The sequence below is a fragment of the Chiloscyllium plagiosum genome, chromosome 26 (assembly GCF_004010195.1).
Source record: "Chiloscyllium plagiosum isolate BGI_BamShark_2017 chromosome 26, ASM401019v2, whole genome shotgun sequence".
NCBI classification, from domain to species: Eukaryota; Metazoa; Chordata; class Chondrichthyes; order Orectolobiformes; family Hemiscylliidae; genus Chiloscyllium; species Chiloscyllium plagiosum.
In genome coordinates this window covers 38,822,884-38,840,054 of record NC_057735.1, presented here as the reverse complement: position 1 = coordinate 38,840,054, position 17,171 = coordinate 38,822,884, and the positions used below count along the sequence as shown (strand labels likewise).

The 17,171-nt window shown below is 43.4% G+C and overlaps 1 protein-coding gene and 1 long non-coding RNA gene across 2 annotated transcripts in view; one reads left to right on the top strand and one right to left on the bottom strand.

Annotated features, from left to right (window-relative positions):
• The window catches only part of taf11 (TAF11 RNA polymerase II, TATA box binding protein (TBP)-associated factor), a 16,320-nt gene extending 11,693 nt beyond the window's left edge, over positions 1 to 4,627 (bottom strand). The window contains exon 1 of the mRNA XM_043716926.1: positions 4,027 to 4,627. Coding sequence (XP_043572861.1) covers positions 4,027 to 4,415 — 389 coding nt within the window. The 5' untranslated portion in view covers positions 4,416 to 4,627. The remainder of the gene's footprint in view (positions 1 to 4,026) is intronic.
• LOC122563268 lies at positions 3,285 to 16,110 on the top strand. The gene is made up of 3 exons (XR_006315549.1): positions 3,285 to 3,662; positions 9,412 to 9,565; positions 15,741 to 16,110. It is a non-coding gene; the product is annotated as an uncharacterized LOC122563268 (long non-coding RNA).
• The last annotated feature ends 1,061 nt before the right edge of the window (positions 16,111 to 17,171 follow it).

Here is a 17,171-nt window from a genome sequence, read left to right as displayed (position 1 = left end):
TCCTTTTCCACCTATCCACTCCACCCTCTCCTCCCTAACCTATCACCTTCATCCCCTCCCCCATTCACCTATTGTACTCTATGCTACTTTCTCCCCACCCCCACCCTCCCCTAGCTTATCTCTCCACACTTCAGGCTCTCTGCCTTTATTCCTGAAGGGCTTTTGCCCGAAATGTCGATTTCGCTGCTCCTTGGATGCTGCCTGTACTGCTGTGCTCTTCCAGCACCACTAATCCAGAAAGAAGGATAGTAGGTATATTCCAGGGTAACTACAAACCAGTGAGCCTGACGTCAGTGGTGGGAGAGTTGCTGGAGAAGGTACTGAGGGATAAAATCTATTTATATTTAGAAAAGAATGGGCTTATCAGTAATAGGCAACATGGTTCTGTGCGGGTAGATCATGCCTTACCAACTTAATAGAGTTCTTTGAAGAAGTGACCAAGTTGATAGATGAAGGAAGGGCTGTATATGTTATATACATGGACTTTAGTAAGGCGTTTGATAAGGTTCCCCATGGTAGACTAATGGAGAAAGTAAAGTCACATGGTGTGCAAAGTGTTCTAGCCAGGTGGATGAAGAACTGGTTGAGCAACAGGAGACAGAGAGTAGTAGTTGAAGGAAGTTTCTTGAAATGGAGAAAGGTGATCAGTGGTGTTCCACAGGGGTCAGTGCTGGGGCCACTGTTGTTTGTGTATACATAAATGATCTGGAAGAGGGCATTGTTGATCTGCAGATGTATAACATGAATAAAACAAAGAACAAAGAAAATTTACAGCCCAGAAAATTTAGTGCAGTAAGTTTGCAGATGACACGAAGATTGATGAAGTAGCAGAAAGCATAGGGAACTGTCAAACAATACAGGAGAATATCGATAGACTGGAGAGTTGGGCGGAGAAGTGCCAGATGGAGTTCAATCCAGGCAAATGTGAGTTGATCCATTTTCAGAAGTCTAATTCTAGAGCGAATTATACAGTAAACGGAAGAGCCTTGGGAAAAGTTGATGAGCTGAGAGATCTGGGAGTTCAGGTCCATTGTACCTTGAAGGTGGCTGCACAGGTGGATAGAGTGGTCAAGGCGGCAAATGGTATGTTTGCCTTCATCGGACTTCATTTAGAATACTGTGTACAGTTCTGGTCGCCAGATTACAAAAAGGATGTGGACACCTTGGAGAGGGTGCAGAGAAGGTTTATGAGGATATTGCCTGGTATGGAAGGTGCTAGCTATGAAGAGAGGTTGAGTAGGTTAGGATTGTTTTCATTAGAAAAAAGGAGATTGAAGGGGGATCTGATTGAGGTCTACAAAATAATGAAGAGTATAGACAGGGTGGATAGAGATTAGCTTTTTCCCAGGGTGAGGGATTCGGTAACGAGAGGTCATGTCTTCAAGGTGAGACGTGAAAAGTTTAAGGGGGATAGATGTGGCAAGTACTTTACACAGAGGGTGGTAAGTGCCTGGAACGCGTTGCCAGCAGAGGTAGTAGGGGCAGGCACAGTAGATTCATTTAAGATGCATCTGGACAGATGCATGAATAGATGGGGAGCAGAGGGATACAGATGCTTAGGAATTGGGCAATAGGTTTAGACAGTGGATTTGGATTGCTCAGGCTTGGAGGGCCGAAGGGCCTGTTTCTGGGCTGTAAACTTTCTTTGTTCTATTCATGTTATACATTAATCTGAATGAAAAAACTGAGGGCATTATTGCTAACTTTGCAGATCACACGTAATGTTGAGGGAGCAAGGAGCCTGCAGAAGGGCAGGCGAGGAGACTGGGCAATCCTGGGGATGAAAGGCTTGACTTATGAGGAGTGGTTGAGGTTCTGGGTTTGTACTCAATGGAATTTAGAAGGAGTGGGAGAAATCCCAATGAAACTTTCAGAATACTGAGAGCCCTGCATGGAGTGTATGTGGAGAAGATGTTTCTGCTAGTAGGAGAGCACAGCCTCAGAGTAAGGAAGAATTTCTTCAGCCAGAAGGTGGTTAATCTGTGGGAATTCATTGCCACAGAAGGCTGTGAAGGCCAAGTCACTGAGTATAGTTAAGACAGAAGTAGATAGGTTCTTGATTAATAAGGGGTTCAAGGGTTATGGGGAGAAGGCAGGAGAATGGAGTTGAGAAACAGATCAGTTTTGATCAAATAGTGGAGCAATCCCAATGGGCTGAATGGTCTACTTCTGTTCCTATGTAGATGATCTGACCTGAAGATACTCTCTTGTTGGCATGAAAAACACCATCGGCTGGCTGGCAGTTAATATACAATCAATTTCAGTTACTGTCCTGATGCTCCAGTGATCGTCATCATTATCAACTCCATCATGTCCAACTTCTGGACACTGTCTATCAACCATACTCAAAGGAAAATCCTAAGATTGTTTCATATTGTTCAAGTAGAACAAATAATATTTTGTAGTGTCAACATTCTTTCTGTTTAATATATCGCCCACTCTTCCAAGAATGCAGTTTCCAAATGTGACATGGTCAGATAATGCCATTAAGCTCCCACAAACAAATAAGATCACACCTCAAATAGTGAGGGTCCTTGTTTAAAGGAGAATGCAAATACACTGGAGGTTGTTCAGAGAATGTTTACTAGGTTGATGATAGGGAGGAGTGTCTTTTTTTAAAAAAAATTGAACAGGCTGGGTTTGTTTTCACTCAGCTTTAGAAGGGCAAGGGGCAATTTAGATTAAGTTTATAAAATCCTGAATGGTCTTCACAGGTTGACACGGAAAGGATATCCACTCCAGTGGGTGAGTCCAGAACCAGGGCGCATTGTTTAGTTGATCTTTTAGAGCACAGATGAGAATATTTTTTCTAAGGTTGAGAGACTTTGGAATTCTCTGGCTAGGAAGGAGGTGGAAATTAAGTATCATTGAGTGGAGGTGGACAGATTCTTGTTAGGCAAGGTAATCAAAGATTATCAGGGGTAGATAGGAATGTGAAATTCAAACAGATCAGCTGTCATCTTGTTGAATGGCAGAATAAAGACCAGAACGGCCCACTTCTGCTCCTTTTAGATTAGATTAGATTAGATTAGATTACATACAGTGTGGAAACAGGCCCTTCGGCCCAACAAGTCCACACCACCCCGCCGAAGCGCAACCCACCCATACCTCTACATTTACCCCTTACCTAACACTACAGGCAATTTAGCATGGCCAATTCACCTGACCTGCACATCTTTGGACTGTGGGAGGAAACCGGAGCACCCGGAGGAAACCCACGCAGACACGGGGAGAACGTGCAAACTCCACAGAGTCAGTCGCCTGAGGCGGGAATTGAACCCGGGTCTCTGGCGCTGTGAGGCAGCAGTGCTAACCACTGTGCCACCGTGCCGTCCTTCTGTATGTTTGTATCAATCTTGCTTTTAGATTGGATGAGATGATCAATATTGAATTATTGATAAAAAGCTCAAAATCAATAAAGCAGTACAGTATCCATCAAATCCCACAACACTAATACCAGAACTGGTAACTTGAAACTCAAGTTACTATTTTATGATCATTTGATCAGCACAGCTTGAGCAGAATCATCTGCTGTTTGATTTGCCAGATAATATCTTATCCCTCACCCTCGCCAACTTCAGTGCTAAAAGCTTTTTAATGTTTTGGCACTTTTTTTTGAGACCAGATGATCTGTACCAGAATGTACTGAAGGAATACAGCAGGTCAGCAACATCTATAGACGGTAAACAAAATAAATGTTCCAAGTTCACTGACTCTTTGTCCGAACTGAAGGCAGCTGGGGAAGGGTGGAATTTATGCTGTTAGAGGAGGGGGTTGGGGAAGAGAGTACAGTACATGGAGATGGAGCTGAGAGTGAGGGGGGGGGGGGGGGGGAAGGGATAGGCGAGAGGTTGATAAGCTCACAAAGAGTTAATTGCTAGGTGGATTGCTAATGAGAAGTGTAAATGTTTGAAAATTGGGTGGATGCATTGGAAGCCGACAGGACAGGGCCTAGGGGTGTGGGGGAAGGGAACAAATAAGGAGAAAGTGGGACGGGAGCTGTCTGTTGCTAGGGCCCGCACTCACTGCATCTTCTGGATTTCGTCCTCGTCCACCTTCTGCTTCTTGTCCTTTTTGTCTCTGGCGGGCTCCACCCGCAGTTTTTTGGCCTGGTGGACGGCGTCTCCTTCCTCATCGTCCTCCTCTTCCTCGGCACCACCTTCCCGAGGCGCCGCAGGCTTCTTGTCCGCCTGGGCCTGGGCCTGGGCCTGGGCCTGTCCTCCTCCGCCGCCGGCCTCCGCCTCCGTCCCCTCTCCTTCTTCCCTCACCGCCGCCGGCTCCGCGCCGCTGGGCCCCGGCTGCTCGGCCGGACTGTCCGGCGGGCAGACCTCACCCTCCGCCGCTTCTCCGGCCTTGGGCGGCTCGGCCGGTGCCGGTGCCGCCGCTTTAACCTTCGGCTCTTGCTCCAGATCCATGGCGCCGGCCTCGCGGGGAAGGAGGGGGGAAACCTGCGGACGGGTCGCCGCTGAGGCACAAACCGCTCGGAAATCGCGAATTCAAAACCGCGCCTGGTCTCTGCCTGCCCTTTACAAATAAAACCTGTGACCCCAGGGCCGGAGCTGACCAGGCCATTCAGCCCGATTCCATCCCGCGCTCCAGCTCCTTCCTCTGGCTCCTCCTGTCAGTGAACCCTGAGACCCCCACCCCAGCTCCTCTGAGAGAGAACTCCTGCGACCTCATTTCTCTCTTTAAGATTGAGGCTCAGTGGTTAGCACTGCTCCGCCTCAGTGCCAGGGACCCGGGTTCGATTCCTGCCTCCGGGCAACTGTGTGTGGAGTTTGCAGATTCTCCCTTCGTATACATGGGTTTGTTCCCACAATCCAAAAATGGGCAGTTTGTGTGAATTGGCCATGCTAAATTACCCATAGTTTTCAGGGATGTGTAGGTTAGGGGATGGGTCTGGGTTGGATAGTCTTCAGAGGGTCAGTGTGGACTTGTTGGGCCAAATGGCCTGTTTCCACACTAGGGATTCTATGAACACACATTGTTTGGACTGAAATAAAGTAAACGATTGTATGCTACAAATACCTGGACGTGAAAGCGGTTATAACCTTTAATATTGATGAACATCAAGCTAGTTGTGCGTTTTTATTTCAAAGTTTGCTGTAAATTGCTTGACCTAATATACTTTGTGATCGATAATGTCATGTTTCTGCCGTTTGGAGGGTTTCAAAGATTCATGGGGCAGTATTTGTGGACATTATACCCTATGGTTGAGGTATATCTCCATTTCTACTCTAGATAAAAATCAAAATTCAAATTGATTTCTTCATAGTTCTTAACCATGTAGGGTTATTGTGGTTCAATGCTGTTAATTCACATCTCCGCCTCCTCAGAGTTCATCAGACCACTAAGACCGGTGAAGGAAGGTCTATTGCTCTGTGGGTTTTGTTGTTCTGAAGCCTCAGGTCAAGTGGAAAATTTGTGCACATTGAGTCTTGCTAACGCGGGAAGGAGACTGTATCTTCAAGATTTTTTCAAAAAGGAACTCTTGGCGGGTAGTAAAACATAGAACTACGTTCAAAGCAGTGGCGCTTATTTTGTTTAATTACTTTTTATGTGCGATAAAGTTTTGTGTTTGTGGCTCTTTCAGTGAAATGGTGTGTGCTCGGATTTCTTCTGAGAAATGTTCAGTCCCTGTTGGAATCGTGAAGCAAGAGTAAAAGCAACTCTTACAAATATATTCTAGAAAACAAAATGTAACATTGTGATCAGAGTTGAAAACAGAGATCGCTTCTAGAGGAGAGGAGGAAAAAGAGAGGTTGACCCAGGGGCTGGTAGCTGGATGATGAATGTGACTGAAACAACGCAAACAAGCCATTGTGGCTATCACAAGACAGATAAGTGTGACAGAGCACGACAGCAGATCTCCTGATAGCAGTAGCTCCAAACAGAAAGCAAGGCACTCTTGTAATTATAAACAGGTTTGATAACCACTTTTACATGAAAATTGTGTCATTTTAAAAATTCAGATTCAGGAATTAATTTGAACTTTAGGAGGGGTGGATCGGAAAACTTTGCTGTTCAAGAGAAGGAAACATGGATCACAGGTTACAAAGCCCAAATAGTCTACACGAACGCCTCACCCGCCCTTTCACGATGAATCTTTGTTATATTTTAGCCGCACGGTTGTTCCGAGGTTGGCTATTTGCAGAGAGCATACAATCATTTTGTTGAAGAATTTCATCTGTGAGGCACAGGTCCGAAGGCAGAGATATTTAGATTTTTATTAGGAAATGGAATCAAAGGTTTTCAGGGCTAGGTGGGAATGTGGATCAGCCACCATTTTATTGAATGGCGGAGCAGGTTCAAGGGGCCGAATGGCTGACCTACGCTCCGACTTTTTGTGTCAGAAACAATGATGGGCATCACTTTCGCTTGCATTTTGAGAGCCAGCATTAAAAGGTAAATTTCACACGCAAGCAGCAACCACATGGGATACATGCAATCATAGGGTGAAAGCAGGTAAGATGTGCCCAAACTCACCATCAGGTTAATAATTTGAGGCTGTGGGCTGTGTGTAAAAGAACCCCCTGGAAAAGCAGGCGGTCTCTGCTGGGAGTAAGAGAAAGTGAGGACTGCAGATGTGTGGTGCTGGAAAAGCACAGCGGGCCAGGCAGCATCCGAGGAGCAGGAATGTCAACGTTTTGAGCATAAGTCCTTCATCAGGAGTGGGGAGAAGGGAGCTGAGAGATAAACAGGTAGGGGTGGGGCTGGGACAAAGGTAGCTGGGAAAGCAATAGCATATAGGTGGGAGGTAATTGTAATAGGTCAGTGGGGAGGATGGAGCAAATGGGTGTGAAGGAAGATGGACAAGTAGGACAGGTCAAAAAGGTGGAAAAAGTGAGGACTGCAGATGCTGGAGATCAGAGTCAAGATTAGAGTGATGCTGGAAATGCACAGCAGGTCAGGCAGCATCCGAGGAGCAGGAAAACGATGTTTTGGGCAAAAGCCCTTCATCAGGAATGATGATTCTCATTGCTGATGAAGGGCTTTTGCCCGAAATGTCGATTTTCCTGCTCCTCTGATGCTACCTGAACTGCTGTGCATTTCCAGCATCACTCTAATCAGGACAGTTCAAAAGGCCGGTGCCGAGTTGGAGGGTTGGATCTGGGATGAGGTGGGGAAGGGGAGATTTGGAAACTAATTAAGTTGACATTGATGCCATGGGGGCAAGTTGACGTAGGTCAAGTATAAGCTTAAAGCATGGCAGGATAGCTCAGCTAAATGGAATACGTGAACTGTGTGACATGGAGAGTTGTGGACCCTTCTCATGACCTGGACAAGTCTATTTACAGGAAATATCAGAGGCTGCACAAGCTTGACTTTGGTTTTCACAGTTCAAACAGGAGATCGGGACACTCTGGTGCATCGGCAACATGAGGCAGAAAAATTGATTGATAGAATATTCAGAAGGGTGCTCACACCACAAGTTAGGCTAACAGATAGAAAATAGCTGTCGTGAAGGGCAAAACTGGATTGCCAATGCTTGTCCGAGTACAGAGCAGTCTTTCGAAGATGGCGTGGCACAAGGGGTGTCAGAATATTTATTGAGTGGCAAGTGGCAATGGCACATGATGAGATGGGGTTGAATTAGATGGGAGAGATGCCAGTAGAGTGGGATGAATCATTAATGCGACAAGTTTGGCAAGATACAGTGAGAAAGCACACCAGGCCTCGCAGTGGAAATCCCTCCAAAAAACACAACTTGAACTTCGCCAAAAGAATGTAAAATTCAGCCCACAATCTGTGCTCCTTAGTCAATAGGGGAAGTTACTGCTATGTATAGGTATGCTATAAAAAATTCAGTATGGGCCGTGAAATATATTTTTATCATATTTGCCCTCCTATACATACCCTGTTGCCTTAACATCTACCAATGCAGGGCCATCTCAGATTAGTCCTTGTTCAGACAACCGCGTATCTTGTCTTTGTTTATTTTATCTTTCAATGTTACTGTCTATTGACTCAATCGTGCCTAAGTTTCTGGCTGTTCTGACATGTACTTCAAATATTTTTAAACTGTTGCAATATTGCTATTTTGCTGCATGTAATGTGAAGGTGGTTTACTGAAGTCTTCCCCCATTTTATTTCATGTATTTATTCATTCCTTCTGAGTTATGTGACTTATTGTGTGATTCAAAATTGTACAATTTTTAAAAATGATCTGCTTTTGTAGCTGCCACCAGTATACCTCAAGTGAGGCAGCATGAGGAAGTCGATGTTTTGGGTGTAACCCTTCTCCAGTCCTGATGCTGCCTGATTTGCTGTGTTCTCCCAGCCTCCTGCTTGTCTACCTTGGATTCCAGCATCTGCAGTTTTTTTGTCTCTAACCTGTACACTTCTCCAAACAATCCTGCATTGTTCCAGACCACTGATTAGCAATCTCTGCTGCAAACCCGGAAGACAGCAGAGAAAAAAAAAAATTGATTTTTTTTCAGTTAAGCAACAATATTTTTAATTTTCAATGGAAAAAGTGCATTTGTATAGTGCCTTTCATAACCGCAGGATGTCTTGAAATACTTCACATCTCGTTAAGTAAATTTAGGAAGGATAGCAGACAATTTGCAGGCAGTGGAATCACACAAACAGCAATAAAAGTATTAATAATAAGATTATTTTTGTAATATTGCTTGAAAAGTTATTGCTAGCCAGAACAGGAGAAGAATTATCCAGCTCTTTGATTGATGTTGAGGAATCTTTTATAGAATCAATTACTATAGAACGGTTACACCACAGAAGGAGGCCACTTGACATGATGTCCATGCCAACTCCCTGCAAAGCAGCTCAGTTGTAAAGCTCTACCTTTACACCACAGCCCTGTTATTTTTTCTTCAAATACTTATCCAATTCCTTTTTGAAAGCCACAGTTAAACCTGCTTCACTCTCATGTGTCGCATTCCAAATCCTAACCATTCATTGTGTAAAAAAAGGTTTTAGTTCTCAACCCTACTGCCAACAAGAGCGGCAGCAATTCCCTGTCTATTCTGCCAGTCTCCTGATGGATTTGAACAGCTTCTCTAAGACAAAGATTTCCAAACCTTGTGGTGAGGTTCTATTTGGGTGCATGGAAAGAGCATGTGGCGTCAGGGACATCCGCTCCTCTGAGTCTACCCCCATCAAGCCCTGCCCATCCCCTATTCATTTCTTGTCACAGGACATTCTTTCTTCTCACCACCTCTCACCTTCAAAACAACTGCCAAACTTTAAACAGACCATTGTTCACAGCAAACTACCAAGCCTTCAGGACAACATCGACCACAATGCCATACAACCATGCCATGGTTACTTCTGCAAGACATGCCAAATCATAGACATGGATACTATCATTACATGTGGGAACACCACCCACCATGTACGTGGCAGATACTCATGTGACTCAGCCAATATTGTCTACCTCATACGCTGCAGGCAAGGATGTCCCGAGGCATGGTATATGGGTGAGTCCATGCAGATGCTACAAAGACGGATGACTGGACACCACGCAACAATTGCCAGACAAGAGATTTCCCTTCCACTTGAGGAACACTTCAGTAGTCAAGGACATTCAGCCTCCGGCCTTTGGGTAAGTATCCTCCAAGAAAGTCTTTGAGGTACAAATCAATGTAGAATTGCCAAGGAGAAACTGAAAGCCAAGTTCCATACCCATGAAGATGGCCTTGACCATGATCTTGGGTTCATGTCATGCTATATGTGAACCTGTACAATCTTCCTTATTGTCCTGTTTTGACAGCATCACCTTGATAAATTGTTTTAAATTTTAAATTTTAAAAATATAAACTATAAGTACTAAGTTAGCCTGGAGCACTTTTTTATAAGAGCAAAAAGACGGTGCTGTTTTCTGAGTCTGTAGATTGTGAAGGAGCAAAGATGGCCTTTAGTAGAGTGATATGCTCTTCTTGTCGGATGTGGGAGTTTAGGGAGAGTTTCCATGTTACTGAAGATTATTTCTACAGGAAGTGTCTTTGGTTATGAATCCTATCAGATCGAATGGATTGATTGGAGCGACAATTAGAGGCAATGAGGAATTTACCAGAGCCAGGGAGATGTGATGGATGGCAGTTATCGAAAGGGAGAAAAGCCAAAGATACAGCCAGGTAGTTGGGTTAAGTCCAAGAAAGATAGGAGAGGTAGGCAAGTAGTGCAGGACTCTTCTATGGCTAGCCCCATTTCAAACAAGTATGCTGTTTTGGAAAATGTAGGGGTTGATGGACTCTCAGGGGAATGTAGCATGAACAGCCAAGTTCCTAGTATTGAGGCTGGCTCTAATGCTATGAGGGGTATGTTGGGTTCCTAGTGATCAATTGTGAAAAGCAGTCAGAAGCACAGACAGACATTTCTGCGGCCAGTAGCAAAAAATCAAAATGGATATGTTGCCTTTCTGGTGCCAGGATCAAGGATGTCTCAGAGAGGGTGCCGAATGTTCTCAAAGGGGAGAGGGACCAGTAGGCGGTCATTTTACACATTGGAACCAATAAAATAGGAAGGAAAAAGGATGAGATTCTGAAGGGAAAATATGGAAAGTTAGGCAGGAATTTAAAAAGGAGGTTCTCAAGGGTAGTAATATCTGGATTACTCCCAGTGCTACGAACTAGTGAGGGGAGGAATAGCAGGATAGAGCAGATGAATGCCTGGTGGCTGAGGGGCTGGGATAAAGGTTCACATTTTTGGATCATTGGAATCTCTTTTGGGGTAGAAGTTACCTGTTCAAGAAGGATGGATTGCACCTGAATTGGAAGGGGACTAATATACTGGCAGGGAGATTTGGTAGAGCTGCTCGGGCGGATTTAAACTATTAAGGTGGTGGTGGTGGTGGTGGAGGAGGGGGCAGGGAGATAGTGAGGAAAGAGATAAATCTGACAAAAACTTGGGAAATGGAGCAAGTCAAACAGTCAGAGCAGGCAGAGAACAAGGAAGGACTGATAAATTAAACTGCATTTACTTCGATGCAAGAGGCCTAACAGGGAAGGCTGATTAACTCAGGGCATGGTTAGGGATAGGGACTGGGATATCATAACAATTACAGAAACGTGGCTCAGGGATGGGCCAAGTGCCGGCAAATGGGACTAGATTAAGTTAGGATATTTGATCTGCATGGACGAGTTGGACTGAAGGGTCTGTTTCTGTGCTGTACATCACTAAGACTCTATGACTCTATATACTCAATCTCACACACACACTCTCTCTCAAGCGTGCGTGTACATATACACACACGCATACACAGAATCTATGGGTGAATCATTTCATCCGAGATGTGGATTTTTTTGCAGATACATTCTACTTTATTCAAAAACACACAATTTGTCATCACAGTCAGTCAATTTTATAAATTCCTGCTTTCGGAACAAGACCAGTGAGATTTAAAAAGCAAAACAGACTCTGATTACCTCACACCTACAATTCCGTCTATGACCTGACATGTCTCGTTTTGTATCTCTACCTGATTGAAGTTTGAAAAGTTAGGCAGACACTGATAAAACTTTAGTTATCTCAGGGCAATGACTTGTAACAGATTCTGAATTTGCATCTTAATCCATTGAAGTATGCATTTCCTTTCTAACAGAGTTCTCCCTCAGCCATTTTAGGTTTGTTCACTACACTTACACCAATTTTCTGATCCTTTGATCTCTCTGCTTATAAAGTCTGTATATTTGTGCCCTTTCTCACTTCACCGATGAAGGAGAGTTCCTCAGAAAGCTTCTGTAATTTCAAATAAGAACTGTTGGACTGTAACCCGGTGTCGTGTGATTTTTGACCTTTTCTTCTCAAAAGCGTTTAACAATAGCTGCAGAATGACAATGGTTTGGCTGGGACTTTGAGTCTCAGACATTGTGTTCAGGTGGGCATGGGTGCTGACCACACTGTATGTGGGGGAGAGAGAGGTTGATTATAGTTTGTATCTGGGGAAGAGGGAGAAGGGCTGAATCTTGCCTGTGGAGGGAAGAGAAGCAGGAATGGGACTTTAGTGAGTCAGTCCCTAGAGAATACAAACAGCTTGGTTGAAACTTCAGTGACAACTAATCATTGGACATCATGCTCACCAGCAGTTCAGAAACCCTCCAGTATCCTTATAAACCCAGCTCCAGATTGGGAGAAATATGACTCCACATTTAGTTAACTACTTGTGTTGTGAATTTAATTTTTTTTTAGAAAGATTGAATTTTATGTAACAGAATCCACAGTAAAACTGTAACCTCTAGGACTATTAGAGCCATAGAGATGTACAGCATGGAAACTTGTCCATGTTGACCAGATATCCCAACCCCATCTAGTCCCATCTGCCAGCACTTGGTCCAAATCCCTCCAAACCCCTCCTATTCATATACCCATCTGATGTCTTTTAAATGTTGCAATTGTACCAGCCTCCACCACTTCCTCTGGCAGCTCATTCCATACACATACCACCCTCTGCATGAAAAAGTTGTCCCTTAGGTCTTTTTTATATCATTCCCCTCTCACCCTAAACCTATGCCCTCTAATCTTGGACTCACCCCGCCCCAGAGAAAAGACTTTGTCTATTTATCCTATCCATGCCCCTCATGATTTTATAAGCCTCTATAAGGTCACTCCTCAGCCTCCGATGCTCCAGGGAAAACAGCCCTAGCCTATTCAATCTCTCCCTATAGCTCAAATCCTCCAACCCTGGCAACATCCTTGTAAATCTTTTCTGAGAGGGAGTTTTCTACAAGAGTCCTAGAGTCATAAACATGTACAGCACAGAAACAGACCCTTCGGTCCAACTCATCAATGCCGACCATATATCCTAACCTAATCTAGTCCCATTTATCACCACTTGGCCCATTACCCTCAAAACCATTCCTATTCATATATCCATCCAGAGCCTTTTAAATGTTGTAACTGTACCAGCCTCCACATTTCCTCTCGGTAGCTCATTCCATACACGCACCATCCTCTGCATGAAAAAGTTGCCCCTTAGGTCCCTTTTAAATTTTTCCCCTCTCACCCTAAACATATGCCCTTGAGTTCTAGACTTCCCACTCCAGGGAAAAGACCATGTCTATTTACCCTATCCATGCCCCTCATGATTTTACAAACCTCCATAAGGTCACCCCTCAGCCTCCGACGCTCCAGGGAAAACAGTCCCAGCCTATTCAGCTTTTCCTAATAGCTCAAATCCTCCAACCCTGGCAACTTTCTTGTAAATCTTTTCTGAACCCTTTCAAGTTTATCAACAACATTCCAATAGGAAGGAGACCAGAATTGCGCACAATATTCCAAAAGTGGCCTAACTGATGTTCTGAACAACTGCAACATGATCTCCCTACTCCTTGGCCATGCTAAATTGCCCATAGTGTTAGTTGTATTTGCAAATGTAGGGTAGGGGAATGGGTCTGGGTGGGTTACTCTTCGGAGGATTGGTGTGCACATGTTGGGCCGAAGGGCCTGTTTTCATACTGTAGGGAATCTAATCTAACCTAATCTATATTCAATGCTCTGACCAGTAAAGCAAAGTATACCAAACACCTTCTTCACTATTTTATCCACCTGCAACTCCATTTTCAAGGAACTATGAACCTGCACTCCAAGATGTCTTTGTTCAGCAACATTCCCCAGGACCTTACTATTAAGAGTATGAGTCCTGCTCTGATTTTCCTTTCCAAAATGCAGCAAACTCTCAATGGGCCACGCCTCAGCCCATTGGCCCATCTGATCAAGATTCCGTTGTAATCTGAGGTAACCTTCTTCGCTGTCCACTAAGCCTCCAATTTTGGTATCATCTGTAAACGTAATAACAAGACCTCTTGTGCTCACATCCAAATCACTTATATAAATGATGAAAAGTAGTAGACCCAGCTCCAATGGTCACAGGCCTCCAGTCCGAAAAGCAACTCTCCACCACCACCCTCTGTCTTCTACGTTTGAGCCAGTTCTGTATCCAAATGGCTAGTTCTCCCTGTATTCCATGAGATCTAACCTTGCTCACCAGTCTCCCATGGGGAACTTTGTCGACTGCCTTACTGAAGTCTATATAGATCATATCCACTGCTCTGCCCTTATCAATCCTCATCAATCCTCTTTGTTACTTCTTCAAAAAAACCCAATCAAGTTTGTGAGACATGATTTCCCACGCACAAAGATATGTTGACTATCCCGAATCAGTTCTTTTCTTTTTGTCTCAGAAAATTAAACGTATGTTGACTTTACTTATTGATATTAGTTTAGGGAATATTGCTATAATGTTGCTGTTGATCAGTAATGCTGAATGTAAATGTAACTGCCCATGTCATTAGTATCAGCTGCCTCTTGACTAAAGTCCATGAGCTGGAACAGTTCAGATGAACTAATGAACTGGTAAGTACGTATAATAATAACACTTTTACAAAGTAGTTTGTAAACACAGATTTTATATCATATAATATACTATATGTGATCGACTATATACCCACTTTAATAATTATAGACTGAATATTATTAAGCTGCTTTATTTATGTTTTGTTATGATTGCTGTCTGTGATTATGTTAATTTTCCAGTATTAAAATGGGGTCACATTGGAAAGTAGTTTGGCAAACACTACTCTGGGGACAACAATTTGGGCCTTTGGAACCTATACACATAACTGAAGCTCCTAGTTCTCAAAAATTCTCTAAAATCTTTTCTGCATCCCCTCTTAGCTCTTAGGGAAGATACTAGTGCATGATTTTATTTTCTAACCTGGGGCCATCATTGTGCATTGATTACCATGTGATCTCAGTACAGTGGGTTTTGGTCCAACATTAAGGGGACTATTTGTGAGACTTTAGGATGATCTAAGCATTACTGTGTGTGCAAGTACATACGTAATCAGTGGGCAGGAAGAGACTGAAGTTGAAAGACCAGTCAAACCAGTAACCAGACACATGTTTAACAGGAAACTGAAATCATTCATTTGTTGTTAGGAGGAAGTAGAATTCCCCAAGATAAGGAAGGCAGAGCATCTGTATAATATTTTAATATCCTTTCTAAAGTGTGGTGAACAGAATTAGATGTAATATTTCAATTGAGGCTGAACCCCCACTCCTATTGCCTTATCAAGGTTCATCACAATTTCCAAAATTCCAAATGAGACTGAACCTATGTCTTATCAAGATTCACCATGACTTCCTTGCTCTTACATTCTGCCTCTATTTATAAAGCTGAGGATCCTTTATCCTTGTTAACTGCTCTCTCAAACAGCATTGTTAACAACTTGTTTACATGCTGGGCCTGTGATCCTGCAGCCTTTAGAATTGTATCCTTTACTTAATATTACCTTTCTTCTTTCATCCTACCAAAATGTCTCACTTCATACTTTTCTGCATCATCTGCCACTCATCCACATTCATTCCACCAGCCTATTTATGTCTTCCAGTTATCTATTCTCCTTATAGTTCACAATAGGCAACAGTCTTCGGGAAATAGGGGAAAAGATTCAATTTACAGATTGAAAACTAAAGATCAATGGTGCAGTGATTGTAATGAGGTCAGCCAGATGGGCTTCATAGAATATGATTGGGTTTGTTAATCTGGTCAAATCAGGGAGCTCTATCTAACAGATAAGAACAGAAGTGTCAGACATCCTGTTCACTCTGAGAGTTGGCTCTGGAACAGTGTCGTAATCCAAAATGGAGGATGGGAAAAAAATTGTGGCTGTAAGCGCTGCTCCTTTTTTGAGGTATTTTAGATGTTGGAGGTGATTTCCTCGAATTCCAGGAGCAGCAATTACTGTTTTATATGCTGTTGCATTGTTTTGGAACTTTAGGGGAAACAATGGCACTTTAAAAAGGAGGAAAACAGACAAAGCCAGTGACCACACAGTCGGAGAAAGAATCCTATACTGCTGTCTGACACAGCAGTGAATCTGCACAATTACTGCCTTTGCTGTTTGACTTCAAATATCTCTGGACAACAGAGTGTATCTAGGAAAAATCAACAAACAGTGAAATTCATAGCTGACCTTGGAGAAATCTGTATAGGAAAGCTCACAGCACAGGAAAAGATAAGTACATAGTTTCTAAATGAAACCTTGCTGTAAATCTACAGTACTGAGTGGGTTCTTTCTAGATAAGACGTTTAATTGAAATCTGTCTCTTGTTTTCAGACACAACCACCTGATGAAGGAGCAGCACTCTGAAAGCTAGTGCTTCCAAATAAACCTGTTGGACTATAACCCGGTGTTGTGTGATTTTTAACTTTGTCTCTTGATTAAATTTAAAAAATATAAGACATAAGTATGAAGTTAGCCTGGAGCAGTGTTTTTTTAGAGCAATAAGATGGTGCTATTTTCTGGGTCTGTAGATTGTGAAGGAGCAAAGATGGCCTTTACTAGAGTGATGTGCTCTTCTTGTCGGATATGGGAGTTTCTGGAGAGTTTCCATCTTACTGAGGATTATGTCTGCAGGAAGTGTCTTTGGTTGCAAATCCTATCACATTCCATGGATCGGTTGGAGTAGCAGTTAGAGGCAATAAGGAATTTATAGAAGCAACGGGGTGTGATGGATGGCAGTTATAGGAAGGGAGAAAAGCTGCAGATACAGTCAAATAGATAGATTAACTCCAGGAAAGGTAGGAGGGGCAGGCAGGCAGTGCAGGAGTCTTCTGTGGCTATCCCCATTTCAAACAAGTATGCTGTTTTGGATAATTTAGGGGGTGATGGACTCTCAGGGGGATGTAGCAGGAACAGCCAAATTTCTGGCACCAAGAATAGCTCTAAAGTAATGAGAGATACGTTGGGTTCCAAGCGATCGATTGTGATCGGGGTCTCTCTAGTCAGAGGCACAGACAGACATTTCTGTGGCCAGCAGCAAAACATCAGAATAGTGTGTTGCCTCCTGGTGCCAGGATCAAGAGTATCTGGGAGAGGGTGTAGAATGTTCTCAAGGAGGAGAGGGACCAGCAGGAGGTTGTTGTACACATTGGAACCAATGACATAGGAAGGGAAAAAGATGAGTTTCTGAAAGGAGAATATAGAAAGTTAGGCAGGAATTTAAAAAGGAGAACCTCGAGGGTAGTAATATCTGGATTACTCCCGGTGCCACAAGTTAGTGAGAGTAGGAATAGGAAGATAGAGCAGATGAATATGTGGCTGAGGAGTTGGTGTAGGGGAGAAGGGTTCACATTTTTGGATCACTGGAATCTTTTCTGTGGTAAAAGTGACCTATGCAAGATTACACCTGAATTGAAAGGTGCAATA